Source organism: Caenorhabditis briggsae (genome assembly GCF_000004555.2).
Source record: "Caenorhabditis briggsae complete genome, chrV, whole genome shotgun sequence".
NCBI classification, from domain to species: Eukaryota; Metazoa; Nematoda; class Chromadorea; order Rhabditida; family Rhabditidae; genus Caenorhabditis; species Caenorhabditis briggsae.
In genome coordinates, this window is record NC_013488.2 from 13,053,808 (window position 1) to 13,078,919 (window position 25,112).

A 25,112-nucleotide genomic window follows, 5' to 3' on the forward strand; every position below is an offset into this window, starting at 1 on the left:
CCCAATGAAAACTCTATGATCATATTTCATGATCTTCGTCCAACATGGAAAATTTCCATTTACTAACCACTGAACGACAATGTCTTATTTCTTCGAAATTTTCAGAAAACCTATTTTGCAAAACCTAAAAATAAAAAGAGTTCAGTTAATTGTCAGAATTGCTGGTAAAAAAAAACCTGAAACCGTATTTTCCTATATCGGAGATGTTTATCTCTTTTCTCATTCCAAAATGAGTCTTGTGCCATTTCGATTCGCCCTGTCAAACCAGTTCAAAATCACCAATCATTGAGTACTTTTAGGGTTTCTCTTCTTTTTTTTCTTTTTTTTTCCAACATTGAACACTCATGTAGTCGTGCCGATAAGAAAAAACGGGACTGTTAATGAAGATGGGGACGACGAGGACGAGACGAGATGAGAAGAAAAGGGATTGGGAAGAACTGATCGAAAATCGTCGTCTCTAGGGACTCCTGTACGCAAATAATACGATTTGTTTGGACGAAAAAAAAACACGGTTAGTTTAATTGAATTTCATAAAAAAACGGATTGTCTGGTCATAGATCGCAGGGGCAAATGCTGTACCGTAGAACGCGGTTTTTTTCTCAAATTTCAACTTTTCGGTGTCAGCTGAGCGGATTGTTTGCATTTCAAAATGTTCCAATAACAAGGTCTGTTTGGTGGGTAGAAGGCAAATAATTGGAACAATTGAATTTTTCTGTATCAGAAATCATGGGTGCGGATTGTTATTTTGACCACAAAAATCTCAACATCCTCCTTTGGCGGTTTTTGTTTTCATTTTTTTTCCGATTGAAAATCAAGAGATCGGAAGAAGAGAAGAATTCTGGTTAACCAATCTTCGGTTCTCGGGGTTCAATTGGATAATGCATTCTAATTATCTGTACTCGATTGAGAGAATTGAAGAAAAAACCTTTTTCTTTTTTTTTCGAGAAGACCAACAAACAAGACACAATATTTATATCTTGTAGACTTTCTGTCTGGTGGATGGTTTGAAAAAAAAAAGGTTCGATGAAAAAAAACTTCTTAGAAGAGGATTTTGATAAACAAAGAATGTTATCATAAAGAATGAAATTTTGAGAATTTTCAGCATTTCAGATTGAACGAAAATAGCAGTTTTGTGCAGTACCGAGGCGTTGGGAGAACGCACGAGATTTCTGAAATAACGAAAAGTGCAACTTCAGAAATGCAACGAAAATAAACATTTTTAGTAGATGGAAAGATTTTGCAGCTTCTGGCAAGCGCTTTGAGGCCAGAAGGAACTAAAATGTCACAGGATTAAATTTGTTTCTAATTTTATGAAAGTTACAGTATCTGTTATTAAGATATACAAAAACGTATTTTTCAGTGGATTTTCAGCCATCTTGACCATTTTTAGAAGCCTGGAGCTCAGCTGTCAAGTTTCTAAACACTTTGAAAATTTTGAAGGGTGTAAAACAGACCTAGATTGAAAACTTTGCCTTTACAGAATTTGTTGAAATTTTTTAGTTTTTTAGCTTTCGGCCGGTTTCAGAAAGACACCCACTTTTTCACGTTTTCGGTACAAAACCTGGCAAAAAAAGGTGTGGAATTTTCAAACAATTCTGTAAGTGCAAAGTTTTCAATCTAGATCTGTTTCACTCCCTTCAAAGTTATCAAAGTGATCGGAAACTTGACAGCCGAGCTCCGGGTTGTTGAAAAATGAGTGATTATATTTTATGAACCAGTACTGCAGTGTTCAGAAACCTCAGCTTCCGCCACCGCAGCTCCCCGACCCACAAGTTCAATTCCTAGAGGTGGCGTATGTGAATGCAATTTGAGGAAATTATTTTTGAATGTCCCGGTCCTTTAAAAATTTTTGGATTGTTTGAAAATTAACTTGTTCAGTAAACGGAGAAGGCTACAAACTACAAATGCTTCCAATTAGACACACTCGGTCATGATCAGCACACATCCTCCGGAATTGCAAAGTTTTGTGAACCCCACTAATCAAAGTGCAGTGTATCTTGATTCCTAGTCGCGACTGTTTCATGATATTCTGCTGAATGTCATCAGAATGTCTTTATCGTTTTCCATCAATCTTATATGTACCTAAAGTGCAGAAGTATTCAAATCTGGAGAAAATCAAGTTCCAATAGTTTGCATTCCTTCCTCATCATCATCATTTTCGGCTTTCTCTTTTTTTATCTAATGACGCAATGAAGGTTTAAAAAACGAGACATATATCCAGTCGGAATCAGAAGCACGCGACTAATTCGAAGCGTTCTTTTTATGTGATTCAGTCGGATAACATCTTCTTCTCTCTTCTGTTCTTTACAGGTCGACTACACTCAAAACTTGTTTTTTTCTATCTCTACCATCCTTAATCCTTTTTTCAGGGACGGTCATGCAGTGACTTATCGTTATTTTTCGGCTTGTAGTTTGTGATCCCCTATGAAGATCACCCGAAGGGGGTATCTCCAATGATTCATCACCACCAGACCAGAAGTGTTAAATGATATCACAAACTTTTTCGGTGAACAAGAATATCTCAAACCCAACACAGACCGAACGGAAATCATTCCTCGTCACCCTTCACTGACCCTCACTTGTACAGTAATCCTATTAGAATCGAATCAACAAGTTGTCGAAAACTTTTTCGAGAGTGACGACGGATCAAACAACATTCGTGGAAAACAGATGAACCATGAGGAATCTTTGAACGCTATGGGGACTATATATTTACAAGTCTTAAAATGATTGTTTCTACAGGAAGTAACAGTGAAAAAACAAGTGCTGAAAACCGGAATATTATCTTATATCATATCACTAGTTTTCTAAAGTGACTCCTTTTTCTGAATGGTCAATGACTAACAGACTACATTTACGGGAACTGTAAAAACATGTAATGAGGTTGTTCAGAATGTCCGTTGATCATTTGAATCACATCACCGAAAATGTTTACTGATCCTCAAGTTGTGGATCAGTAAAATTCAGATCTGGAACAAACTCAATATGAGGGATCGAGTCAAATGCCGTGTTTTCGATTTCTGTTTGCTGTAGAAGAATGGGGAAGTATTTTTTGGAAGATTATCCTTTTAATGACCCATTCAATTATTTCAGAGAGCTTCTCGATCAAAAATTTTTCCACAACCTTCATTTTTGACTCATGAAATGTAGGGGAAAAAATCAAGATTCCACATTTCGGTATTCTATAAAATTTATTGTAATTTGCCGAACTCTGAAAAATATGTTTTTTTTTTTTCGAAAATTGTATTTATGAAAACTCAGAAACAGAGATTTTTCAACGACTTTTTTGTAAAACGGAATCCCGATATTTTTTCCGCCCCCTTCTTCCCTAAAATACCGTAGCGATCGCGCACCCCCATTTTTGACATGTGGTAGAAATTTCCTTTGAAAGCTCCTAACTAGGTTCATTTCAGTCCGTTTTGGCCAAATCTTTCTTTGATCGGTAGCAAATCTTTCTGGCTACGCGGAATCCTGACATCCCCCGGTTTAAACGGTACTTTCCAGGGCCGCGCGAACGCAGCCCCGTTACGCAAAAATTGAGCTGTTGGCGAATCTCAACTCGAGACTGCCACACAGGTCAGCCCATCCTAAAGTGCAATGGATAGGCCTCGCCATGGGGATGCCGCCTTTATGATCGCGGAATGCCCCCAGCCAGGTAAGTTTATGAGTCGCCGAGCTGTGGGAGTAGGGGTAGTGAGTGTACCGACATCTCCCGGGTTCCGCCGTCCGCTATGTTTTGTGTGCAAAGTGGGCGGAGCCTTCTCCTTGTGGGGAAGAAGGAGGAAAGAAGAATATGGCGATTCTGTTTAGAAAATGTTTCCTGGTTAATTTTAGGATTTAGTAATGCAAAAGCAGACATTAAAGGTGGTCTACGGTGAAATTTTTTATTGCATCAAAATGTGCAGAAAAGCATGTAGATTGGCATAAAAATGAAGGAAAAATTCGAAAAAATTCCTTCATCGAGAAAAACGCATCGAAAAATACGCTGAAAGCCCTTAGGGACAAGTTTTTTTTCTAGGCCGCCCGGTGAGTAAAAGTGCGCGAATTCCAACTTTTGAAATTTTTTGCTCGTTCTCACTTTTTTTCGGTTTTTTCAAGATTTTTCAAGGTTTTTGTCAGTTTTTCTTCTAGATACATCGGAAAACTTGAAAAAACAGTGAAAACTTTTCTCTGGTTTTATTTTTTTCAACCTCACTATCGCTATGAAATATTGAAGAAAACCTTATTTGCTGAGTTTTGGAAAAATACAATTCATATAAATTATTGATTTATTACTCAAAATGAACACATTATACAAGAAATCAGAAAAGAGATGTCAAAATTAAAACAATTATTCAGATGATTTCGGTTCAATGGCAGCAGCCTGTTGAATCGGAATGGATCTTCCTTGAATGGTTTCCTTCTTTGGAGCCTCAATCGAGAGTTTTCCATCTTCCGAAAGGTTCGAAGTGACCGCAGAGAAATCAACGTCTTCTGGAAGAAGTAGGACACGAGAAAACGACTTCTTGGAGTATCCATGCTCCGTTTTCACGTCCTCATCTCCTTGAATCGTCAATGTTCTTCCTTCCAAATTGATTTTCAAATTCTCTGGTTTAAATTGGGAAACGTTGAGACTGATTTCAAACTTTTCATCGGTATTGACAATCTGAAAATTTGAGATTTTAGGGTTTCATTTCATATTGGTTTTTTACGAAAACTTACCTCTGAAGAAGTTCGGTCTTCTCCGGACGAAATCATTTGGCGATCCATTCTTCCGAAATCTCTCATCAATTCATTGAAAATGGAACGTTGGGCTGGATGGTAATAGTGGTAGAGAGACATTTTGTAATAAACAGTTGTTATTTTTCACAATCGAATTGAATATGAAATTCTCTCAGCCGGCTCTGGTATTTATACATTTCCCATTCTCTTTCTAGAACCTTCTATTACATTCCCGTGCTCGTGTGACGAAACCCTAACCCCCCTCTCACAGCGGGGCACATGGAAACAGTGTGCGCGAGATGGAGACGCAGGCGCTTTCCCAATCTGCGTCTCTGCGACACATAAAGTAGGGCAGGCCCTCCCTGCTTCTCGATTGTTCTGGAATATTCTTGGAGGTGCCACCGCAATGGTATATAAAGAGAGCGAATTGAGTAGAGTTCAGTACACTTCAATCAAGTGAACCTTCAATTCAACAATGCTTGTTCTCCGTTCTCCATTCTCTGATTCCACTACTCTTGACCATATTCTTGACGAACTCACTGGATCGGTCCATGTTCCTTATTGGAGAGGTGCTGATCATAATTCTTTCAACTTTTCCGATAACATTGGGGAGGTAAGTATATTGATAACCTAGTTAGAAGGTTTATATTTAAACTTGAAATTTTCAGATCGTCAACAATGATACCAAATTCTCCGTTCAAGTCGACGTCTCTCACTTTAAACCAGAAGATCTCAAAATCCAATTGGATGGCAGAGAGCTGAAAATCGAAGGAACGCAGGAGTCGAAATCAGAGCATGGATACTCAAAGAGATCGTTCTCTAAAATGATTCTTCTTCCTGAAGATGCTGATCTCACTTCTGTCCAATCTGCTATTTCAAACGATGGAAAGCTGCAGATCGAGGCACCAAAAAAGGCCAATACTTCTCGCTCCATTCCTATCAATTTTGTTGCTAAACATTGATATTCACTCATAATTATTTTTATTTAAATACTTAATTGTATAATGAGTTTTTTTGGTCTCTAATAAATTGATAATGAAATAAATCTTGTTTGCTTCGGGATTGCAGAAAACATCAAACATTGCAATAAAATTTGAAAAAACATCATCCAGCGTTAGATTGCCAGAACGGAATTCAGATATTTTCGTAAATATTCGGAATGAAAAATCTAAATTCCCCAACCCATGGAGCTAAAAAGTGAGAAATCTTGTTTTGAACGAAATCGAACGAAAAAATTTTCGAACCTCCATTTTTGGGTTTGGAAATTTCTAAAAAACATTACAACATTCCAAATTTGGGTATTCCGAAAACTTTATTGTAATTTGCCGAAATTGAAAACTTGAATTGCAAACTGAAACTTCTAAAAAATCTGAAAAGTTTCCGAAAATTCGGTGGTACAAAGGGTGAGAACTTTTTGCGTGAGAACTGCTACAAATGAGAACTATAAAATGAGAACTCAGTTTACCGGCTCAAATTTCCGGCTCAGGATCCAACTTTCTTAAAAAAGTAGTTTCGGAATGATCTCGTTCTTCACAATACTTCAAGATTTTCCAAAAAATCCATGTTTTGACCTGTATTTTAAGAGTTCTTATTCGTACGGGTTCTCATTTGTAGCAGTTCTCACGCGAAAAGTTTTCACCCTTTGTACCACCGAAAATTCGATTGTTTCAAAGCTACAGTAGGACTTTCGTGAACTTCACCACCCCACAAAACACAACAACTTTCTGTTCAATTCAGACGTCTTCATTTGGACTTTTCCGACAACAAAACTGATAAAATTTTTCAGAAGATTTCCAGAATTTTTCAACTCGAAACAAGCGATTTTCTGACATTTTCTGACAATTTTTTCAACATTCTTTCTGTTTGAAATAAAACATTTCTTTTTTCTTTTTTACTGTCTCTCCAATTACTTCTATTCACACCTGCTATGAAAAGCCACTTTATTTGAGTTTCCTCACAATAAATCCTATGAAATTTCACAAAAAAAATGAATTTATATTAAACAAGATATATCATTAACAAATACAGTAATTATTGAACAGACAGAATGGATGGCTCGCTTCCGAGTACAAAAGACAAAGAATATTATACTTGTTTTTTTTCTAATACAATTATGAAAAAATTAGAACAAAGTCCGAAATCCCCGAAAAACGCCTTTGAAAAAGAAAGATGGAAAGGAGGGACGAGAATTTGAGGGTTAGTGAGAAACCTAGGCCACATTGCTTGACAGCCTTTTTGAGAGTGTGACCAAAGTGGTTTTTAACGTTTTTAACGTGAAAGAGCTAAAAGCGGCAGAAATCCGGAAAAATCGGCACGCTTAGGTTTCTCATTAAGCGGGAACTCAAATCCTCGTCCCTCTTCCCCTTTTAATAATTATTTCGATCGTATAATTTCTCTCCAAGGCCGATCATAACATAATATCGGATATCGAAACGATGATTTCAAAACATCCATTATCGAAATGAATCGTTGCCATCTCACCATCGATCCGCTGAATCCTGTAGCCACCATTAATATCCCATTCTTCTCCATTTCTGCAAAACAAACATAGAAACACAGTAATCAAAAATAGATGCTTGAAAATAGTCAAAACTATGGTAAAAAACAAACTTGCAGCGACATTTGAATACTCCGTCTGTTTCAAGTGTTCCAAGTCTTCATCAAAGTTTTCAAATCTTGTATCAGTTTTCAATTCTAATCTTAGATACGTCAATTAAGGGTGAGCCACCGGCACGCCAATGTCTTAAGAATGAATTCACATTAGATACCGATGAAATTAAATTAAAACATACGCAGGCGAGATCTGCGGTTCGTAAGGTACTTTCCAGGGCCGCGCGAACGCAGCCCCGTTACGCAAAAATTGAGCTGTTGGCGAATCTCAACTCGAGACTGCCACACAGGTCAGCCCATCCTAAAGTGCAATGGATAGGCCTCGCCATGGGGATGCCGCCTTCATGATCGCGGAATGCCCCCAGCCAGGTAAGTTTATGAGTGGCCGAGCTGTGGGAGTAGGGGTAGTGAGTGTACCGACATCTCCCGGGTTCCGCCGTCCGCTATGTTTTGTGTGCAAAGTGGGCGGAGCCTTATCCTTGTGTGGAAGAAGGAGGAAAGAAGAATATGGCGATTCTGTTTAGAAACTTTTTCCTGGCTTTTCTGGAGACATTAAAAGAAGACAATTTTAAGTGTAAATATGATTTATTTTTATCATAGAACATTGAATACAATCAAAGTAGAAGTACAAGTACTGTTTGAAATAAGAATAAATTAATCAAAAGTTATTCAGTTGGTTTCTGTTCAATGCTTGATTGAGTGATTGGAATTGATCTTCCTTGGACTGCGATTTTCTTCGGAGCTTCAATTGAAAGTTTTCCATCTTCTGAAAGATTCGAAGCGACGGCTCCAATGTCGACGTCTTCTGGGAGAAGAATGATTCTGGAGAAGGACTTTTTCGAGTGGCCATGCTCATCCTTCACTTCCTGTTCTCCTTGAATTGAAAGCGTTCTTCCATCCAAGTTGATTTTCAAATCTTCTGGTTTGAACTGGGAGACGTTGAGGTTGATGGCAAACTTTTGATCATTGTTAACAATCTGAAAATATGAACGTAGGGTCTGTAGAGAAGAATTAGAGAATTCACTTACCTCTGAAGCAGCCGCTGGAGCTTCAAATGCAGAAATTGGGATGAATTGTCTTTCCATTCGAGCAATATCTCTCATCATTTCTCCAATTACAGAGAATGGTCTTGGACGGAAAAATGGGTAGAGTGACATTTTGGGAGTTGAATCTGAGAAACTGAATGTAGGTTAAGCAGAGGTTCCATGTCTCAGTATTTATATGTTTTGCAAGGCCTTTCTAGAATCTTCCAGCTGTTTCTTTTGGCCTCTTTCATCATTCGAACGGACAACAACAAAGGAGAAAGCGCGCGGTTGGAAGAGACGCAGACACTTTCTTGTCTGCGTCTCTCATTGTGTTGAGGGAGCGTGTACCTTCAGGAATGTTCTAGAAAGTCATCAGGGTTTGATATATATAGACTGGTTCAGATGAGAGCAACATACTTTTTTGAAAAGTTCCAAACCTTCTTCCACTTCAAAAATGCTTCTTCTCCATTCCCCATTCTCTCGTGATAATTGCAATATGGATCAGTTCTTCGATGATATGACTCGTGGGTCCCTTCTTCCATATTGGAGAGATGCTGACCATAATTCATTCAATTTCTCGGATACTATTGGAGAAGTAAGTTTTTTTTCTTTAAAAAAATTTTTGATTGACAAATTTCAGATCATCAATGATGATACCAAGTATGCTATTCAACTGGATGTCTCTCACTTTAAACCAGAAGACCTCAAAATTGAATTGAATGGAAGAGAGCTGAAAGTCGAAGGATCACAAGAAACCAAATCAGAGCACGGATACTCGAAGAGATCGTTCTCCAAGATGGTTCTTCTTCCAGAAGACGTCGATTTGACTGCATTGAAATCAGCAATTTCAAACGAGGGAAAATTGCAAATCGAGGCACCGAAGAACACAAACACTTCTCGTTCCATTCCAATCAATCGTGTTGCAAATCATTAAAAATGTGTGAATTTGAAATTTACATAATTTTCTAATTTATATTTGTCACTGTTTATTTTTCTGGCTTTAATAAAATTCTATTTTTATTGAAAAACGTTTTTTACAATTTGTAAAAACAGGATCATATGCTTGAAGAAACAAGTTCCCACAATTGATGTATTACTCTGGTACAAAAAATCCAAACTGTGGAAGAGGAACGACGGGATCCATGACCAAAGGTTCCACAGCGACAACTACCGTAACCTAAAAAATTTTATTTTCCGCTCAGTCAATTTTCCACTATCAAAAATAGTTGTTTTCCAACTTTTTCTGGAAAAAAATAACAGAAAACTTGACGAAAAGCATTGAAATTGAAATATAAACAAAAAAAACGAGAATTAAAAATGTGTTTTAGGTTACGGTAGTTGTCGATTTGAGACCCAATTTTCGTATCAGAATAATATGTATCTCAAGTGTTATGTCTCCAGAAGTTTCTGTGTCACGAACTCCGACAAACAAAGAATGAAAACGCTCGATTGTTATTCAGTTGAGCATGATTCGGAGCACTAATTAGCTCCCTCGAGATTTGACTAGACAAGCACCTTATAAGAATTTCTCTTCACAACTCTACTACTACTACTCAAAATAAAACCCTTGCCAAAACGTGTCTCCTCTTCGGCTCTTCATTCATTTTCGTTCCTTCTCAAGAACCGTCGATTAAAGGGTGTCATTCGTCACAAGTATCCCTGCTGGCTCGCCACTGAGCCCTTTCCGTTTTTCTCTCCTCCCGATGGACATAATGCCATATACTAGTAGTACTACGCTTCAATCTTTTCGCTTCTTCCTTCCAAACTTTTGTTCCTCCTTCTGCATTCCTTTAACTGGCTCATCCTCCCCCACCATCTCTTTCTATCTCTTCCTGCTTTCAAAAATATTGTTTCGGTCTCTCTTTGCGCTATCTTGGCCTTTTCCATCTATTCACCCCCTTTTTTGCTTCGAATCACACATCGATCCGATTGTTATGCGTGGCAAAAATGGTTTGTCTAACTGTCTGATTCACTTTTTCGAAGACTTCTCGCTGCTGCTTTGCGGACGAAATGATGTACAACTGGATGGAGAGGCTCAGCGACGACGCGGAGGTATGCCTTTTTCATCGCCCATATAGATGATGCAGCCATCTCCTTTGAAATATCATATTATTCATGCAGGTGCCAACACCACGGAGGGTACAACCATGCCTGTCAGTGGCATTTGAATACGTCGAAGCGGAGAACGAATTCAATTTCTACATTAGGAATGTGAGTTTTTTAAGAAGAAGCTAATTGGTTCATACTTAATTATGAACTACCGTAAACCTGTAATAGAAGGGCCCTCCTAACTTTCAGCTTGGAGCCAAATGTTCATAGTTCCTGTTCAAGATATGAAAAAGATGTCAACTGACGAATTGGTTATCATAATATCACAGGAATTTTACCAGTTTTACTTTTTATAATTTTACTTTTTGACTTTTTCAACAGCAAATCAGATATATGGGCTCAAAGTTGCCTGTGTGAGGGCCCTTTTAGAGGTTTTACTGTAATTACTTTATTCCAGGTTACCAATTACCCGATGACTCCAACTCTTCACAAAACAGAATCACGAGCTGTCATGCATCTGGTCAAAGGAATTTCCAGAAAGACTTCAGTCATGGGATGGGCAAGAACCATCACCTGGCAGGTATTGCCACATAAATTTCTCATTTTCCCAAATATTTGAATTCAGGACATAAAAGAAAAGGACCCATTCACATATCAAACCCTAAATGTTGTTCGGGCATCGACCACAATCTACAACGAGTTCTTTACATGCAAAGTAACACCGCGGGAATTCAAAAATACACTTCTGCGAATTCAAATTTGTGACATTGACGAGTACGATCAGAATGTAGTTGTCGCTGAAATGGATTATTGGATCAATACGCATATCATATCACAGTTCACTCAATTTGAGCTACCGTTTCCTCCGTTCACACCGGATATAGGTGAAATCGAGTTGCACATGACATATCTGCCAACTTCTCAACGGTTAATTGTTCACTACTCAACGGTTACGAATCTGAAACTGGATGAGGCATGTAAAGGTTAGTCTCGATGATTTCAAAAATACTGCGTTCAAGCTATTCGATGCCCGACGACTAGAAAAATATCAGGCTTGGACTGATAAAAAGATTTCGGACTATCGGATAATCGGTTACTTTCCGAAGATTTCGCTCCCAATTAAAATGTCTGGGAATTCTCCGAAAAAAAAAGTTATCCAAAAAATTTGGTTCGGCAAATCCAATGGATAATTTTTCCAAAACTGATAAACTTGGAAAATCTAATATTTGACTCTGAATACGCCTGTTCAATACAGATCTTAAATACAATACCACATAATTTTTTGTTGAAAGTTCGGCTGGTATCCAGGACATGTAAGGCGGGATTGCCGAAAAGCGGACGAACGGCGTCTGAAGATCTCATTGTAAGAATAAGCTGTAGCTTGCGTCTTTGAGCGAATGGGAAAACACTTGTGATATAAAAGACAAACATAGTTAATGGAACATAACGAAAAAACAAATTCTGATAAAAATAGGAAAATATACTTTTTGATTTTAAGGGTTAAAAAACATTTTTGGGAGAAACATAGCTTTTTCATTATGGTCTGATTACTAATTATTGCCGGGCATACTTTATTACACAAAGTTTCCTTATTTGCTTGAAGACGCAAAGTATAGACAACTCTTGAATCTCCAGCCGCCGTCTCTATGCTTTTCAGCAACCCCGCACATGTGGAAATGCATCTTTTTTTCCACTCTGGAAATCACACCAGAATCTTCTCAAACTTAACTAATCTCCAAGAGCTAGCACATAAATCAGCTGGCATTCTGTCGTTTCGACAGGTTCGTGAGACAGCCGTTAAAAATAAAATATAATGGGGTTGCCTCTCTATCTTTCTTTCTGAATTTTTGAGTTATTTTTAGAAGTTCAAAGGCAAGTTCTTCTGATGAGATAGTGATGATTCACGTGCATTCTGAAGATTCCATACGGTTACATAGCCTAATGAGACATTTCCAGAAATCTATGTACACGGAGTTCTGTTTGTGGGTGGAAGGCAATTCGAAAGACATCAATCGGAAACAAAGTGAGATTAAAACCAATTATCTCTTCAAAACTATCCGTGTTTTCAGAAAACGAGCCGAAAATGCGTGCACCGATGATGGCATGCATTTCACTCACAAGCTAATCTTTGATTTGGATCGAAAATATGTTCCGAAGGCTGAAGTGCTGATTCACGTGATGCAAGTTGTGGAAGAAAAGTGGGAACCTTCGGAACCAACCTCATTAATATCTTTTTTGCAGAAAACTGGTCGTCGGCCAGGTGACACTTTCAATGCTCCACTCGGGACAATGCAAAGAAATGCTCAAGGCTCTTCGGACGACAATTTCTCGCGTTCATCGTTTAACTCCAAGTGCTGGTTGAAATAATAAAAATTGTCTGTGATCGTATTTTGTTGGGAGGTAGATGGAAACATTTGAAACTCTTCGGATTGCCCAGCTGACTGGGTGTTCTTTGTAGGGGAGCGGGAGCGTGAGCGCAAAGAACGATTGAAAATGTGGTGTGGAGAAAATTGTTTACAAGTCAGAGTCCGGAGGAAACCAAAATATCTATTCAGGAAAACTGTTCTTCGCTTTTACAGGTTTTCTTTTTTTCGATATTGGTCTGTAAGAACAGTTGTCTAGGTTTTCAAGTTTTATCAAGACCATGTGAGCTCCTAAATAACTAGCACATAAATCAGTCCAGGTCAGAAGATAACTTGAAGTTTTCAAAAATAATGGGTTTAGTGTACTCAGAACGTTTTGAGTTATTTCGAGAAGCGAGAGCAATACTTAAAGTTCTAAGCAGTCAACCTAAAAACCACGAACTTCCCGGAAGAGCTACTCTTCCTTGATTAAAATGTTTTCGAAGAGTCATCTCGCCAAAAAAGCTCAGAATCGAGTGTTTCTCATCCGATTGAAAGCTGAACTTTACGATTTCAGTTCAATTGTTGAGCGTTTTTTTTTTGTTGAAAACAAGTGAACCTTGACAAGTTCAGGATCACAATTTCACTATCCAGAGAACGTCCATCGGCTCTCCGCAGCACAGAACGATCATCACATGTCTTCCTCAAATAAACTTCCAAAAGAAAAATTTTATGATTTCTGATCGTTTGTTCTCTTTGTATTCCACCCTATCCACATTTTATGGTAATATTGTTCCTGGTTGGTAACTGTCAATTTATTCAAAAATTATAATTACTTCCTACTTCGCTCATCTCCTGTCATTCCATTCGAATAGATTCTTTGAACTGTTTGTATTCAATTTCATTCAGTTCCTTATCTTCACCGTACAGTCTTATCGAAATTTCTTTTTTCAATTTTTCCTCTTGGCTCTAGACACCATTTAAAATGAAAGCACATGGTTTGTACCATTTGTAACTGTCTTGCAAAAGACTTATCATACACGACACCACAGGCCAAACGCATCAAAACCGATACAAACAAAGAAAAAAGAATAATGTGTCTCCTACGAGAGAGCATAAAAGACGAAGAGACGCAGTGTTTAGATGGAGATCATGATGTTCACGTGTTCCGGAGAGACCTCTCCGAGAAGCGGGTGCAAAGAACTGCAAACCGTAGAGACCACAGAGAATAAGAGGAAACCATACGAGAGATTATGAGACGCAGATGATCAAGAGATGAGGTGGGAGGTTACCGCGGGCATAGAGGACAGCTGATATATAAATACACTGTGTAGGACCTACCCAGATACATCTTGGCACTTTCCAATTAGTTTTTTTTCTGTTCTAATCTTCAATTGGATTCTTCACTCTTTTTTGAAAAGCAATATCAGTACATTTTTGCATTAGGGACATGTGACCGAGTTGTTGTCATGTTATTTTCTTTCTTCCCATTCGGAAGACGCGAATTCCATGCCCCTCCCTCAATTAACTAGAGCTCCTTTTTTTTAACCCATCGGTTCTTTTTCAGTGCTTTTTCCACACTTCTTCTCACTTTGTCACCACACTTTTTCTTCCATTCTTATTCTTCTTTTTTTCAGAAGATGTCATCGATTGTCGTTGGATCTGGAGCTCTTGCCGAGACTGTTGTCGGACTTTGTGAGTTGACTTTGGAATCATTGGGGTTAAATGTTATGTTTACAGTGTGTGCTGCCGGAAGACGTGTTTCTTTGGTGGCCCCAAGTGGGAAGGTCAATGCCCAGAAGTTTGACTCGACTGTCATCAAGGCTATTCTTCAGGAGGATTCTGAAAAGAAAATTCCATTCGAGTTCATTGATGATCTCAGAGTGAGTTTTATTTTCGTTTTATTAGTTTTATTATTTTATTAGTTTTATTTTCAGAGTGAGTTTTTTTTACTAGATTCTAACCCAGAAAAATCAGATTTCTAAATATTTTTTTTCCAGCAACAACAAAAACTTGCTGAGAAGAACTTCAAGAAGATTAATGTGACAACCGATCTTTCAAAAATCGAGGCTGCTGATCAAATCATCGACGCTTGCTCTGCCGATGAGATGTCTCTCTTCACTCATGCTACAAAAGCAGTTCCAAACGCTACAATCATTTCTTTGAATGGAGACAAATCCCCAATTCATTCCGATCACGTGTCAGTCAAGTTGTACAGTCCAATTCGTGAGACAAAGACTGCCAAGGTATCCGATAGGAGAATAAAAACTTTATATGAACCTGTCCAATTTATAGATGTTTACCAACGCTAAAGTCTCCAAGAAGACTCTCGAAGAGGTCAACCAACTTTTGGATTCCATGGGCTTCACTGTATTGAGTGAGGAAGATTCTCAAGTTGCCGATCGTCTGGTTCAGGATATGCAACAAGTTGAGAAGTCACGTCCACTCTCAAGACTTGCCTCGATCCTTGTGAATCCATTGAACACTCCAGTCACTCCACAAGTGCCAAAAGAGCAATACTTGCTCTTCTAAATAAATTTCGAAAAATGCTTTACTGTACATGTTCGCTATATTCAAGACCTACTGTATATCAGTTTGTTTGTAATAAAATGGGAAGCTTGAAGATTTTATTTAATCAAATTTTTAAAAACACTGAATTTAGTAATCAAAATGGCAGGAACTGTTGTGAGGAATGAAGACTTTGTCTAGATCCCCTTGCTGTGGATAATGATCACTGTAAAGAGTGATTCCACTGATTCCAGATTTTATATTCAGATCTTTGAAGAACTTTTGAAGTGCTGTAAAAGATCCATCTAGAATTCCAACCAGATAGAAAACCAGTGTTGCATTTGGATGTTGATCGAGCATTACATCCGAAATAGCTTTCATTGCATGGAAGGCAGTATCTGTGGAGTTTGCGAACAGCGGTGAAATTTTGAACAAATTTTTCTCTGAAAAAGAAAATATGGAACAAGAAAGAAACATTGTCAGATAACCTAAATGGCCTGTAGGAACTGCAGAAATTACACTAACATTATTGTCAGTCTTGTCGTAGAAGACAATTCCAAAAGTGTAATCCAACTTTTTGAAATAAATCTCGAGGAATTCATGACGATCTCTACCTGTCACACTTTGATCGTACTTCAAGAACTGTTCCCATTCCTCCTTTGACAAATCTTTCACAAATTTTTGGGTCTAAATTAAAGTTTATTGTTTTCGTTGTATTCGGAATACTCACCAAGTCCAAACTTTTATAGTTCATCAGTGCAGCGTGAAAGTCATTTGAGCTGATTCGAAAGTTTTCCAGCAGCGGTCCGTCTACTGGAGTGTCATGTGCTTTATACTTGGGGACCATGTTCAACACTGAAACAGTTTTTAACTAATAATCCCGATCGAATTATAAGAATACCTCCTCTCAGAGCCAAAACTTTATCTTTCGGGATCATTGCCATTGCATGTTGCCAGATCACAGAACCGATTCCTTTACACGATATTCTGGAGCTAGCAAGTAGAATCCAAGAAAACAAATGTCATCGTATTCATTCCAGACAACACTTCCGACCATATTTCGTTCGGCTGAAAAGTCATTTTTTTGTGACATATATCATAATGATTTTTAACAGTGATTACTGCAATCTCATTGCAAAAAATATCGTGCGTTCAGAAAACTTGATAAAAACAGACTCACATGTTTTGGTAACTGCCCAAACACTACGGGTGGACTTGAGAGATGGGAGAAGATCGGTGACTGAATTATCATCGGATAACCATTCTTCTGTGTTCACCATATGTTTCCATTGTTTCCAGAGATGGCTGGTTGGAGCTGGGTTTTCAATAATATCAAAGTCAACGTCTTTGACTTTCATAGACATTATTAGTGAGGGAATCATAAGAATGAAACTTTTTAGAAGTATTATTATCGGGGTAAATGACATCAGAGAGCAATAAAAGTTTCGAAGAAAAGGCTAGCTGATAAGATATGCATACTGAAAGATTCTCTGTAAGAAAGAGAGTATGAAAGCGTAAAGTCACAGAAATGCATTGAAAATATTTGAAGTTCAAACTTTGTATCTATATTGTATAGACTATACATTGAAACACATAACACTAGTTATCTAGTAATCAAAATGACATGAATTATTATGTGGAATGAACACCTTGTTAAGGTCTCCCTTTGGTGGATAATCATTGTTGTAGAGAGTGATTCCACTGATTCCTGCTGTGATATTCAGATCTTTGAAGAACTTGTGAAGCACATTGAAAGATCCGTCCGGAATGTTCACCAAATGAAAGATAAGCGTTGCATTGGGATGTTTTTCGAACATGACATCGGAAAGAACTTTCATGGCATGGAAAGCAATATCGTTGGAGTTGGCGAACAAAGGACATATCTTGTAGAAGTCTTTCTCTAAAAATTCGGACATTCGGAAGGAAACTTTTGTAAAATCTTCACCTCTATGTCCAGTTGGAACTGCAGAAATTACACTAACAATATTGTCAGTCTTGTCGTAGAAGACAATTCCAAAAGTGTAGTCCAACTTTTTGTAATAAATCTGGAGGAATTCATGACGATCTCTACCTGTCACACTTCGATCGTATTTTAAGAAATGTTCCCATTCTTCCGTTGACAAATCTCTTACAAACTTTTGATTCTGAAGCGGGATTTGAGATCTAGTTGTTTTCGAAATCACCCACCAATTCCAGATTTTCATAACTTTTCATAGATTCGTGGAAACTTTTTGAGCTCATACGATAATTCTCCAACAAGGGTCCATCTACTGGAGTATCCCTTGCTTTGTATCTTGGGGCCATTTTAACCACTAAACCGAGTACTTATTTATTTTGGTGCCACTCTGGAACTCACCTCCTCTCAAAGCCAGAACTAAATCTTTTCTGATTCTAGACATTGCTCGTTCCCAGATGATAGATCCTATCCCTTTTCCACGATATTCGGGACACAACAAGTAAAATCCAAGCCAACAGATGTCATCGTATTCATTCCAGACAACACTTCCGACAAAGTTTTGTTCTGCTACAAAAAAAAGAATTTTTTGACAGCGTCTCTGATATAGAAGATACAGAACGGGAGATAAAAAAAAATACTCACGTGTTTTGGTAACTGCCCAAACACTTCGAGTAGACTTGAGAGATGGAACCAGTTCAGTTACTGAATTATCATCGGATGTCCATCCTTCAGCATCAACCAAATGTTTCCATTGTTTCCAGAGATGGCTGGTCGCAGCTGGGTTTTCAATGATTTCGAAAGAAACTTCTTTCATTTTTCCAAGTAGGAGAATAGTCAAAAATTCTCTTCATTCGATAGCATTTTATAGGACAAAATGCTATCAGTTCACGGTATCGTCTGCTGATAAGGTCAAAGAAATGGATGGCTACAAAATGCATAATCAATTGATCGAGAATAGATCAAATAGTTGATGAAGTTATGAAAACTGGACAAATCATAAGAGCACAAAAATCAATCTAACGAGAGAAACGAGCAATAGAAGTGTCATTTTAAAAAGAGCGAGTTGTGAATGAAATTAGTTTAAAATTCTATTAAAATGTTTCTCGATAAGTTGGCTATGTATTTTGTAGCCACCTGTAAAAAGTGCTATCAGATCGCAATAAAACTTACGTCTGATGATAAGGTCACAGAAAGATATAGCTACAAAAGTCATAATCATTTGATCAAGGATAGATCAAATAGTTGTCAAAGCTATGAGAACAAAAATGCTTTTAGGATGATTAGTTTACCTGACAAAAATGAAATTTGAGAAAGCTGAAGAAAAAAACAAGAAGAAAATAGCAGAGGGTATTTTGAACGACGCTCATTCAGAACTCGCTCTATCAATTATGACTCTCCCATTGCTCGTTGCTCTCGTTGGGCTGACTTCTTGTATTCTGTGATTTGTATAAATTGCCTAACAATCACAAGAACAAACAGGAATACAATCAAAAAACATATTTCCTTGATTCTAATTTATTCACGATGCCATCTGGATATTTTTGTAGGATTCTCAGGTGATATTCCGTTTTGAATAAATTCTGATCTATTAAGTGATTTCAGTGATAATCTATATTGGTGTGATTATCAGGAAAGCACTTGATGCCAACAAGGTCACTGTGAAGTCTACCTATTTCGTCGTTTTCTCGTCTCCTCCCTCTGATTTTTTATGGCCGATTCGATTTATTCTATCAGTGTTCATTTTATTTTGGAGAATAATTGTTTGTTTGTGTCCTAAAAAAGTCTACGAAGATATTTTCAGATTCTCGCCCGCCCGCAGTTTGCTAAATCATGTTCACCGAAAATTGCATGTTCTACTATACTGATCCTTTCTCTGGCTTTTAGTAAGTTAAAAGTGCCACAATATAAATCACAGCTATTGTAGTTCAGGTATCACTGACGTTCTTGTTTTTTTTCTCGGATGTCTTGTTCAGTTAACTGCTCATCCGGGATGCATGGCACTTGGCTGTATGGCGGGACCTTGTTTCGCTCATTATGCTACCATAAATAGAACAGTATGAAATGAATTCCATCGTCAAATGTCACTATTCTGTTTTCAGATTCTCTTCTCCCTAACTTTCCTTTGTGTTTTTATTCATTCAATCCTTATTTGCTTCTATGAGATCAAGGAAACAGGCGAGAAACGAATTGAAAAGGTCCGTTTTTGATTCCCACGGTCTTTTTTGTTCCATATTCTCTCAAAATCAAATATGACTGATTACTGGTTCCTTCTCTGCATGTTCAATACCACCATCTTCGATTGTATCCCATTTGCGATTAATATCATTCGAGGAGCAGATGTGAGTGTGAGGTTAGGGGATAAACGTTTTGCGAATTTCCAAATTTTAGAATTTTGGCCCCTTCATCAGCACTCTCAACATGTTGGGAGCGTGTTTCGAAGCTGTCGTTGTCTCGAAAATTTTCGAAACATATCAATTATCCTAAACTTCCTCTTCAAGTTATAATAACAATGTTTTGAACCGGACATGAACTACTTTGTATTTGTCAGAACCGTTTTGAAAACAGACATATAACATTTGGAATGATAATTAAGAAGCGAAGAATAAACCAAAGAGAATGTGGCAAGTAGAAAGGTAAGATCAAAGTAAACACCAGACACGGGGAGCGAGATCAAAAGACACCCAGAATTCATAAGTTTTTCTAGATTCGGTTAGGCCATCGACGTCTTCGGAGATGTTTTTGCTAGCGACGTGCATGTTGAATCCGATTTCTGGAGCAGTCGTCGTTTGTTGAGATCGGTCAGACTATTATCCGGAAGGTCCCGACGCTTCCTGGAAAATAATTATTGATGAAAATGAACGGAGGCGGCGGGTTGCTCACTTGAATAAATAAAGTAAAATGTTCCGGAATCTAGCGGAGAAAAAGTAATAAATAAAGAAAGTGGTTCCGATGTGAATGATGATGAGAATGTTCGAAACCTCAATCATCACTTCGAAATATTCGTTCTGAAAATATCTAGGTTGAGATCAGACCTAAACACTTTCCAAACTTACATGTCTAGTCAGAAAATCCTTGAATATACTCTCAAACATTTTCAATGCCATACTGAAAAAGTGGCAAAATCCAAAGAGCACAGTCACAACCAATAACATCACAGTTGTATTTTGCTCTTTTTGAAGCTGAAAAGTATAAATAATTGAATAGAAATCAAAAAAAACTGAGCACAAAGGACAAAATGTTCCCAAAAATGCTTACCGAAGTTGTCAGAAGTGCTCTCTCCTTCCGTGACTTTCTCAACTCATTGATCACTTTCATATTGGCAACAAACATGATGATGAATGGAAGGAGATAATCAAAAATAACAGAAATGCCAATAAAATATGTGATGTAATACCACCAATGCTCATCTGCATCCAGGATTCCTCGTTTTGGCCAGTACCCAACTGTATCCGAGTAGCCGATTTGATACTCGAAGAATTTTGGAGAGTTGAGAATAATTGAAAATGTGATGATGGCAGTCACGATTCGGACAGAGTTTTTGAATGTGCACCAGATGTGAACCTGAAATTTTATTCATCCAGATGTTCCCGAAATTCAATGTTATACCTGAAGAGGTCTGCACACTGCAATCCAACGTTCTACAGTAATAACCACCATAATGTAGAGACTTGCAGTTTTTGCAGTCATGCATAATGGATAGAAAAACTTGGTCGAGAAAGCAATAAACATTCGACGCTTTGACCAAGGACCATACACATTATCCCTGGAAAGTCAAAACTATAATAGAATCCTTGAGAAACATCCTTACTTACCAGATCGGAAGATATGAGATACTGTATATTGGCAGCGCGAAGAGAAGGACAAAAATATCACAGATCGAGAGTGAGTACAATAGGAAGGCTACTGTAGATTTTCGCATGTTTGGAGTAGTGTAGACATATAAAGAAAGCCCATTTCCTATCAATCCTACCAATATTATGGGTAAATATATCATAGAGACGTATTCCGGCCATCCTGTCAATTGCATTCTAAACTTGGAGCCAAGTCTGAAAATGGAATTCTAATTAATTCAACTGGATTCTGAAAGCTTCGAGAATGTGTCAGTTGCACTTGTGGGAAATATCAAGAGATGAGGAATTCAAAAAGAATATAATAAAAAATAGCAGACAAGGAAACATATGGATGAAAGCGAGAAAAAAGCGTCGGCGAGTAAATATTTTGGAACATTTGTGATTCCATTGTGCCCAGGAACTTTTCAACTATTTTTCTCTTCTGCTGTTAGAAGAGGGATAACTCGAAAACACATCAGACGACACATCGAGACGTTTTATTTAAAAACAGAAAGGAAAATGGTAATTAAAAGAGAATGGCAATTACCGGGGAGAGACTTGACGTTCACTGTCTGGCACATTTTGAAGAAGGGAAAGTGCCAAGAACTACACAAAGTTCGAAAGAAATTGGCACACAAATAAAGAATGAGAAAAAGTTGAAATCTGATCGGCAAATGATAGGTGAGAAGAAGGAAGTAGGGAAAAAGGAAGGAGATCCCAACATTGGTTTCCTCTTTTATTAAAAAAATATTTTCCGAAATTTCCCCTTTAAAGGAAGAGGTTCTTTAGTGTGGTAGATTCTGAAACAGAATTTCGATCTATTCAAACTGAGTTCAATTCTAGAAATAGCAATCCTAGGATGGATTCTAAAACGGTGAATAGAAGGAAATAAAGAGGAAATGAGAGCTATGATCCAATGGCTCAAAAGAGCAGCTGAATCTGAAATGTAGCTTTTTTCAATTTGAAAAGTTTTGAGCAAAACACAAGTTCTGGAAAAGAACTCTGAAATTTCTTATGACTGTCATAAATCAAATGATTTATTAACCTTTCCCCGATAGTTGAGTAGTTCAGTTAAAAATGATAGTGAGTCTAGAAATAATAAATAACGGCCCAGTTGTTTAAATTTATGACTGTAAATTATAGTCGAGGGCGGTGTATCAGAAATAGTGACGTGATGTTGATTCTGGAAGAGAAGGAGTTGGAGATTTTTAGAACACAAGTTGATTCAGAAGAAAACTTTTGTAGGGGGTAGTTTTTTTTTGTTGATAAGGATGTTATCAATATGATAGCATGTAGTCTAGGACTAGAAATACAGTTAAAGATGGTGTACGGTTTGTGCAGAAAATTATGTAGATTGTAGATCGGCATGTGTTTTTTTGAGATATTCTGATTAAAAAAAAAATTAACTAATACAAAACAATAGATAGAAAATTCGCCGTACACCACATTCGAAAACAAAACGTTCTGGTTTTTTACTACTTATCAGAAAAATACGGACAATTGTCAGAAAAACGAATATGCCCTTTTCAGGTGAAAATGAAAATATTTTGAATTGGAAAACTAGTTCTTGGAGCTTGGTCTGGAAAAAATATTGGTTTCAATGGAAACCTAGTTTAATGCGTAGCCAAAGAATGGAGAGCTGTTTTGGCAAATTTGACGAAAAGCAAGAAATCTCTATGGAAGATAAATGAAGACAACAAAAAGACAGATTTTCACAATTTTCGATGAGGGAGTTCAAAAATAAGTGGATATGTCAATATACGGATTCCTGGAACTCTGACCCGGAAAAAAAAGACAAAAATCAGATGAAAGAAAAACAGACTAGATTTTCTTTGAACCCAAAAAAAGATACAAGAAGTGTGACGGGCAGAGATTATCTAATTAACCAACCCGAAGATTCTCACATGTGGTCTCTAGTTCTTTTTTTCCAGTTATCCTCCGTTTCGGTTTTATAACGTGGCAATGAAGAAGACTTGCGTGATAACTTCGAATTAGGAAGAATCTAGATGCAGAGATTCTGGATGTATAATTAGGACTTGCTCACAAAATTTTGCCACTTCAGCAGTCAAATTAGTTCAAGAGTTCGAGAAACCAGAAAATTAGTTTTTTTAATCAAAGGGACACATAATCAAAGGGACACAATGGGATCTTCAGAATTCCCAAATCTATCCTCATAACTGATTCATAATTTTCCCACCAACGTGTTCGATGGTTTCTCACTTCAAGAGAGAGCTTCTGACGACGACATAGGAAAAAAACGGATTTTGGAAAAGTGTTGTAGGAGAAGAAGGGAGGGATGCTTTCGAAGTCAAGAGACCTCTCCTTTTCGAAGTTTTCAAGTTTCGAATTTTGCAGAGTTTATGATTCGAATAATCATGTTTGAAAAGCTAGGAGGATCGTGCGAAAATGTGTAAACTACTAATCCCAATTTCAAAAAACTTGCAAAATAATCTTGAAGGCTTTATGCTTTGACTATCGTAAACATCCGAAGTCTAGACGAAGAAAACTGAGGACAGAAAGATTCTCCCACATCTGAAAACGTCATAAATGGCGATTACTCAAATCGTTCGAGGATTTTTCAAAAATCTTGTCCTCCCAAATTAGTTCAATTTGAACGAGCGTGCCTGGTGAATGACACATAGGTTCGACCTTGCACATTCCAGACAAACAACAACTGAAAATTGAGTTTGTCTTAAAATGCATGTTCAGAGAATATGAAGAGAGAGGAAGGTTGAAGAATGAAGAACAAAACGTACGCAGTATGATTTCTGATATGTTATGAATGTCAAAAGTTCCAAGATCATAGCAGAATTGATATTTTATGAAGAAAATGGAACTTCCGCGTACAAGAAGTATTGCAGAAAGAATTTTGGGCTCCGCGTCACTTCGAAACCAGTCATTTCGATAGTGGTTATTTCGAAACTACGGAAATACAGTAGAATGGTTACAATTCTTTTTTTTTGCAAGCATAGGATTTTCAAGTATGCATTTTCTGATAGAAAACATTATGAAACTCGAAAAACGCTAAAAAATTGTTTTTTGAACAAATTAAAATTTGGATTTTTTCAAATGTCAGGATGTTTTCTATGGAAAAAAAACATATTTGAAAAGCCTATGATTGTCTTTATAGTGTGAAATGTAGCCATTCACCTATATTACCACAGTTTCGCAAAGGCCCGGTTTGGAAATGACTGGTTTTGAAACGTCTCTGTTCCAAAGTGACGCGGAGCCGAATTTTGAAAGCGGAAACCATAGAAACTGAAACATAGTCATTTGACACAAGTTGGTACATGAGAGTAATTGTTTACACAGAAAAAGTATATGTGTTTCTCAAAACTCTCAAAGTTTTATGATAATTATATAGGGATAATTGGTTTCCAAGAACTTAAGCACACTTTGATAAATAGAAGACTACGACAAACTGATGTAAGCACAAATTATAAAACATCTCCCAATATTTACATTCTTGAGCATACAAACTGACACTCTGAAAATGGCAGGTCCTAAGTTCTTGGAATAATGAATATGCTCAAAAAACGTTCATTGAAACGCTAGTGATGTCAGATTAATTTCTAAAGAGCTCTGAAAATACCGTTGTAGAAATATAGAAATTTGCAGGTTGAGCTTTTGGCTTCAATTTTCTCGAATGCTCAAAATTTGCTTGTTTTCAAAAAAAACCTGTTTTCTGATCAAGGATTTCACAATTACAGAATTTTAATTACGCATCCAATTTTGGATTTGATCAATTCCTGAAATGAGGCTCTCAACAAATGTTTGCTCATATTTGCAACGGGCCGGGCCGGGCTTTTTTTTTCGAATTTGTCAAGGCCCAGCCCGTTTGGGCCTAGGTTTTCAGTAATTTTCGAAAAAAAATTCCGGGTTCAAAATGAAAAAACGAACTCTCTGCAAAAAAATGTTTACAAAAACGGAGTGTAATTAAAAATTTGAAAAAAAAATCTGACATGTTTTTCAAGTATGGGTTTGTGTTTCACTTTGAAAACAAAAAAAGGTTTTGAGTTTCCGCATGTGTTTTCTTTTTTCCTATGTGTGATGTCGTGTTTTTAAAGGATGCACCTTATAAGAGGAGCAA

General features: G+C 37.3%; 9 protein-coding genes across 9 annotated transcripts; 5 read left to right on the forward strand and 4 right to left on the reverse strand.

Moving 5' to 3' along the window:
- Positions 1-4,330: 4,330 nt before the first annotated feature.
- CBG19184 lies at positions 4,331-4,821 on the reverse strand (the record flags this gene model as incomplete). The annotated part of the gene is made up of 2 exons (XM_002637422.1): positions 4,331-4,645; positions 4,702-4,821. The coding sequence occupies 2 exons, from the start codon at positions 4,819-4,821 to the stop codon at positions 4,331-4,333; spliced, it is 435 nt and encodes a 144-aa protein (XP_002637468.1).
- A 355-nt stretch (positions 4,822-5,176) lies between these two features.
- Positions 5,177-5,663, forward strand: CBG19185 (the record flags this gene model as incomplete). Its single annotated transcript, XM_002637423.1, has 2 exons — positions 5,177-5,314; positions 5,370-5,663. The coding sequence occupies 2 exons, from the start codon at positions 5,177-5,179 to the stop codon at positions 5,661-5,663; spliced, it is 432 nt and encodes a 143-aa protein (XP_002637469.1).
- Positions 5,664-7,976: 2,313 nt separating this feature from the next.
- Positions 7,977-8,468, reverse strand: CBG19186 (the record flags this gene model as incomplete). Its single annotated transcript, XM_002637424.1, has 2 exons — positions 7,977-8,288; positions 8,340-8,468. 2 exons carry the CDS (start codon positions 8,466-8,468, stop codon positions 7,977-7,979), a joined length of 441 nt encoding a protein of 146 aa, XP_002637470.1.
- A 364-nt stretch (positions 8,469-8,832) lies between these two features.
- CBG19187 lies at positions 8,833-9,270 on the forward strand (the record flags this gene model as incomplete). Its single annotated transcript, XM_002637425.2, has 2 exons — positions 8,833-8,931; positions 8,977-9,270. 2 exons carry the CDS (start codon positions 8,833-8,835, stop codon positions 9,268-9,270), a joined length of 393 nt encoding a protein of 130 aa, XP_002637471.2.
- Positions 9,271-10,346: 1,076 nt separating this feature from the next.
- Positions 10,347-12,747, forward strand: CBG19188 (the record flags this gene model as incomplete). Its single annotated transcript, XM_002637426.1, has 7 exons — positions 10,347-10,388; positions 10,458-10,547; positions 10,843-10,965; positions 11,011-11,368; positions 12,342-12,408; positions 12,455-12,583; positions 12,627-12,747. 7 exons carry the CDS (start codon positions 10,347-10,349, stop codon positions 12,745-12,747), a joined length of 930 nt encoding a protein of 309 aa, XP_002637472.1.
- Positions 12,748-14,367: 1,620 nt separating this feature from the next.
- Positions 14,368-15,259, forward strand: CBG19189 (the record flags this gene model as incomplete). Its single annotated transcript, XM_002637427.1, has 4 exons — positions 14,368-14,422; positions 14,468-14,610; positions 14,728-14,973; positions 15,023-15,259. The coding sequence occupies 4 exons, from the start codon at positions 14,368-14,370 to the stop codon at positions 15,257-15,259; spliced, it is 681 nt and encodes a 226-aa protein (XP_002637473.1).
- A 126-nt stretch (positions 15,260-15,385) lies between these two features.
- On the reverse strand, positions 15,386-16,179 carry CBG19190 (the record flags this gene model as incomplete). The annotated part of the gene is made up of 4 exons (XM_045237952.1): positions 15,386-15,678; positions 15,724-15,922; positions 15,966-16,090; positions 16,137-16,179. The coding sequence occupies 4 exons, from the start codon at positions 16,177-16,179 to the stop codon at positions 15,386-15,388; spliced, it is 660 nt and encodes a 219-aa protein (XP_045096712.1).
- A 663-nt stretch (positions 16,180-16,842) lies between these two features.
- Positions 16,843-21,219, reverse strand: Cbr-frpr-6 (the record flags this gene model as incomplete). The annotated part of the gene is made up of 8 exons (XM_002637429.1): positions 16,843-17,135; positions 17,592-17,759; positions 17,835-17,959; positions 20,073-20,197; positions 20,246-20,371; positions 20,448-20,753; positions 20,799-20,955; positions 21,005-21,219. 8 exons carry the CDS (start codon positions 21,217-21,219, stop codon positions 16,843-16,845), a joined length of 1,515 nt encoding a protein of 504 aa, XP_002637475.1.
- On the forward strand, positions 18,491-19,399 carry CBG19192 (the record flags this gene model as incomplete). Its single annotated transcript, XM_002637430.1, has 5 exons — positions 18,491-18,623; positions 18,795-18,952; positions 18,994-19,075; positions 19,122-19,246; positions 19,292-19,399. The coding sequence occupies 5 exons, from the start codon at positions 18,491-18,493 to the stop codon at positions 19,397-19,399; spliced, it is 606 nt and encodes a 201-aa protein (XP_002637476.1).
- Positions 21,220-25,112: the final 3,893 nt, after the last annotated feature.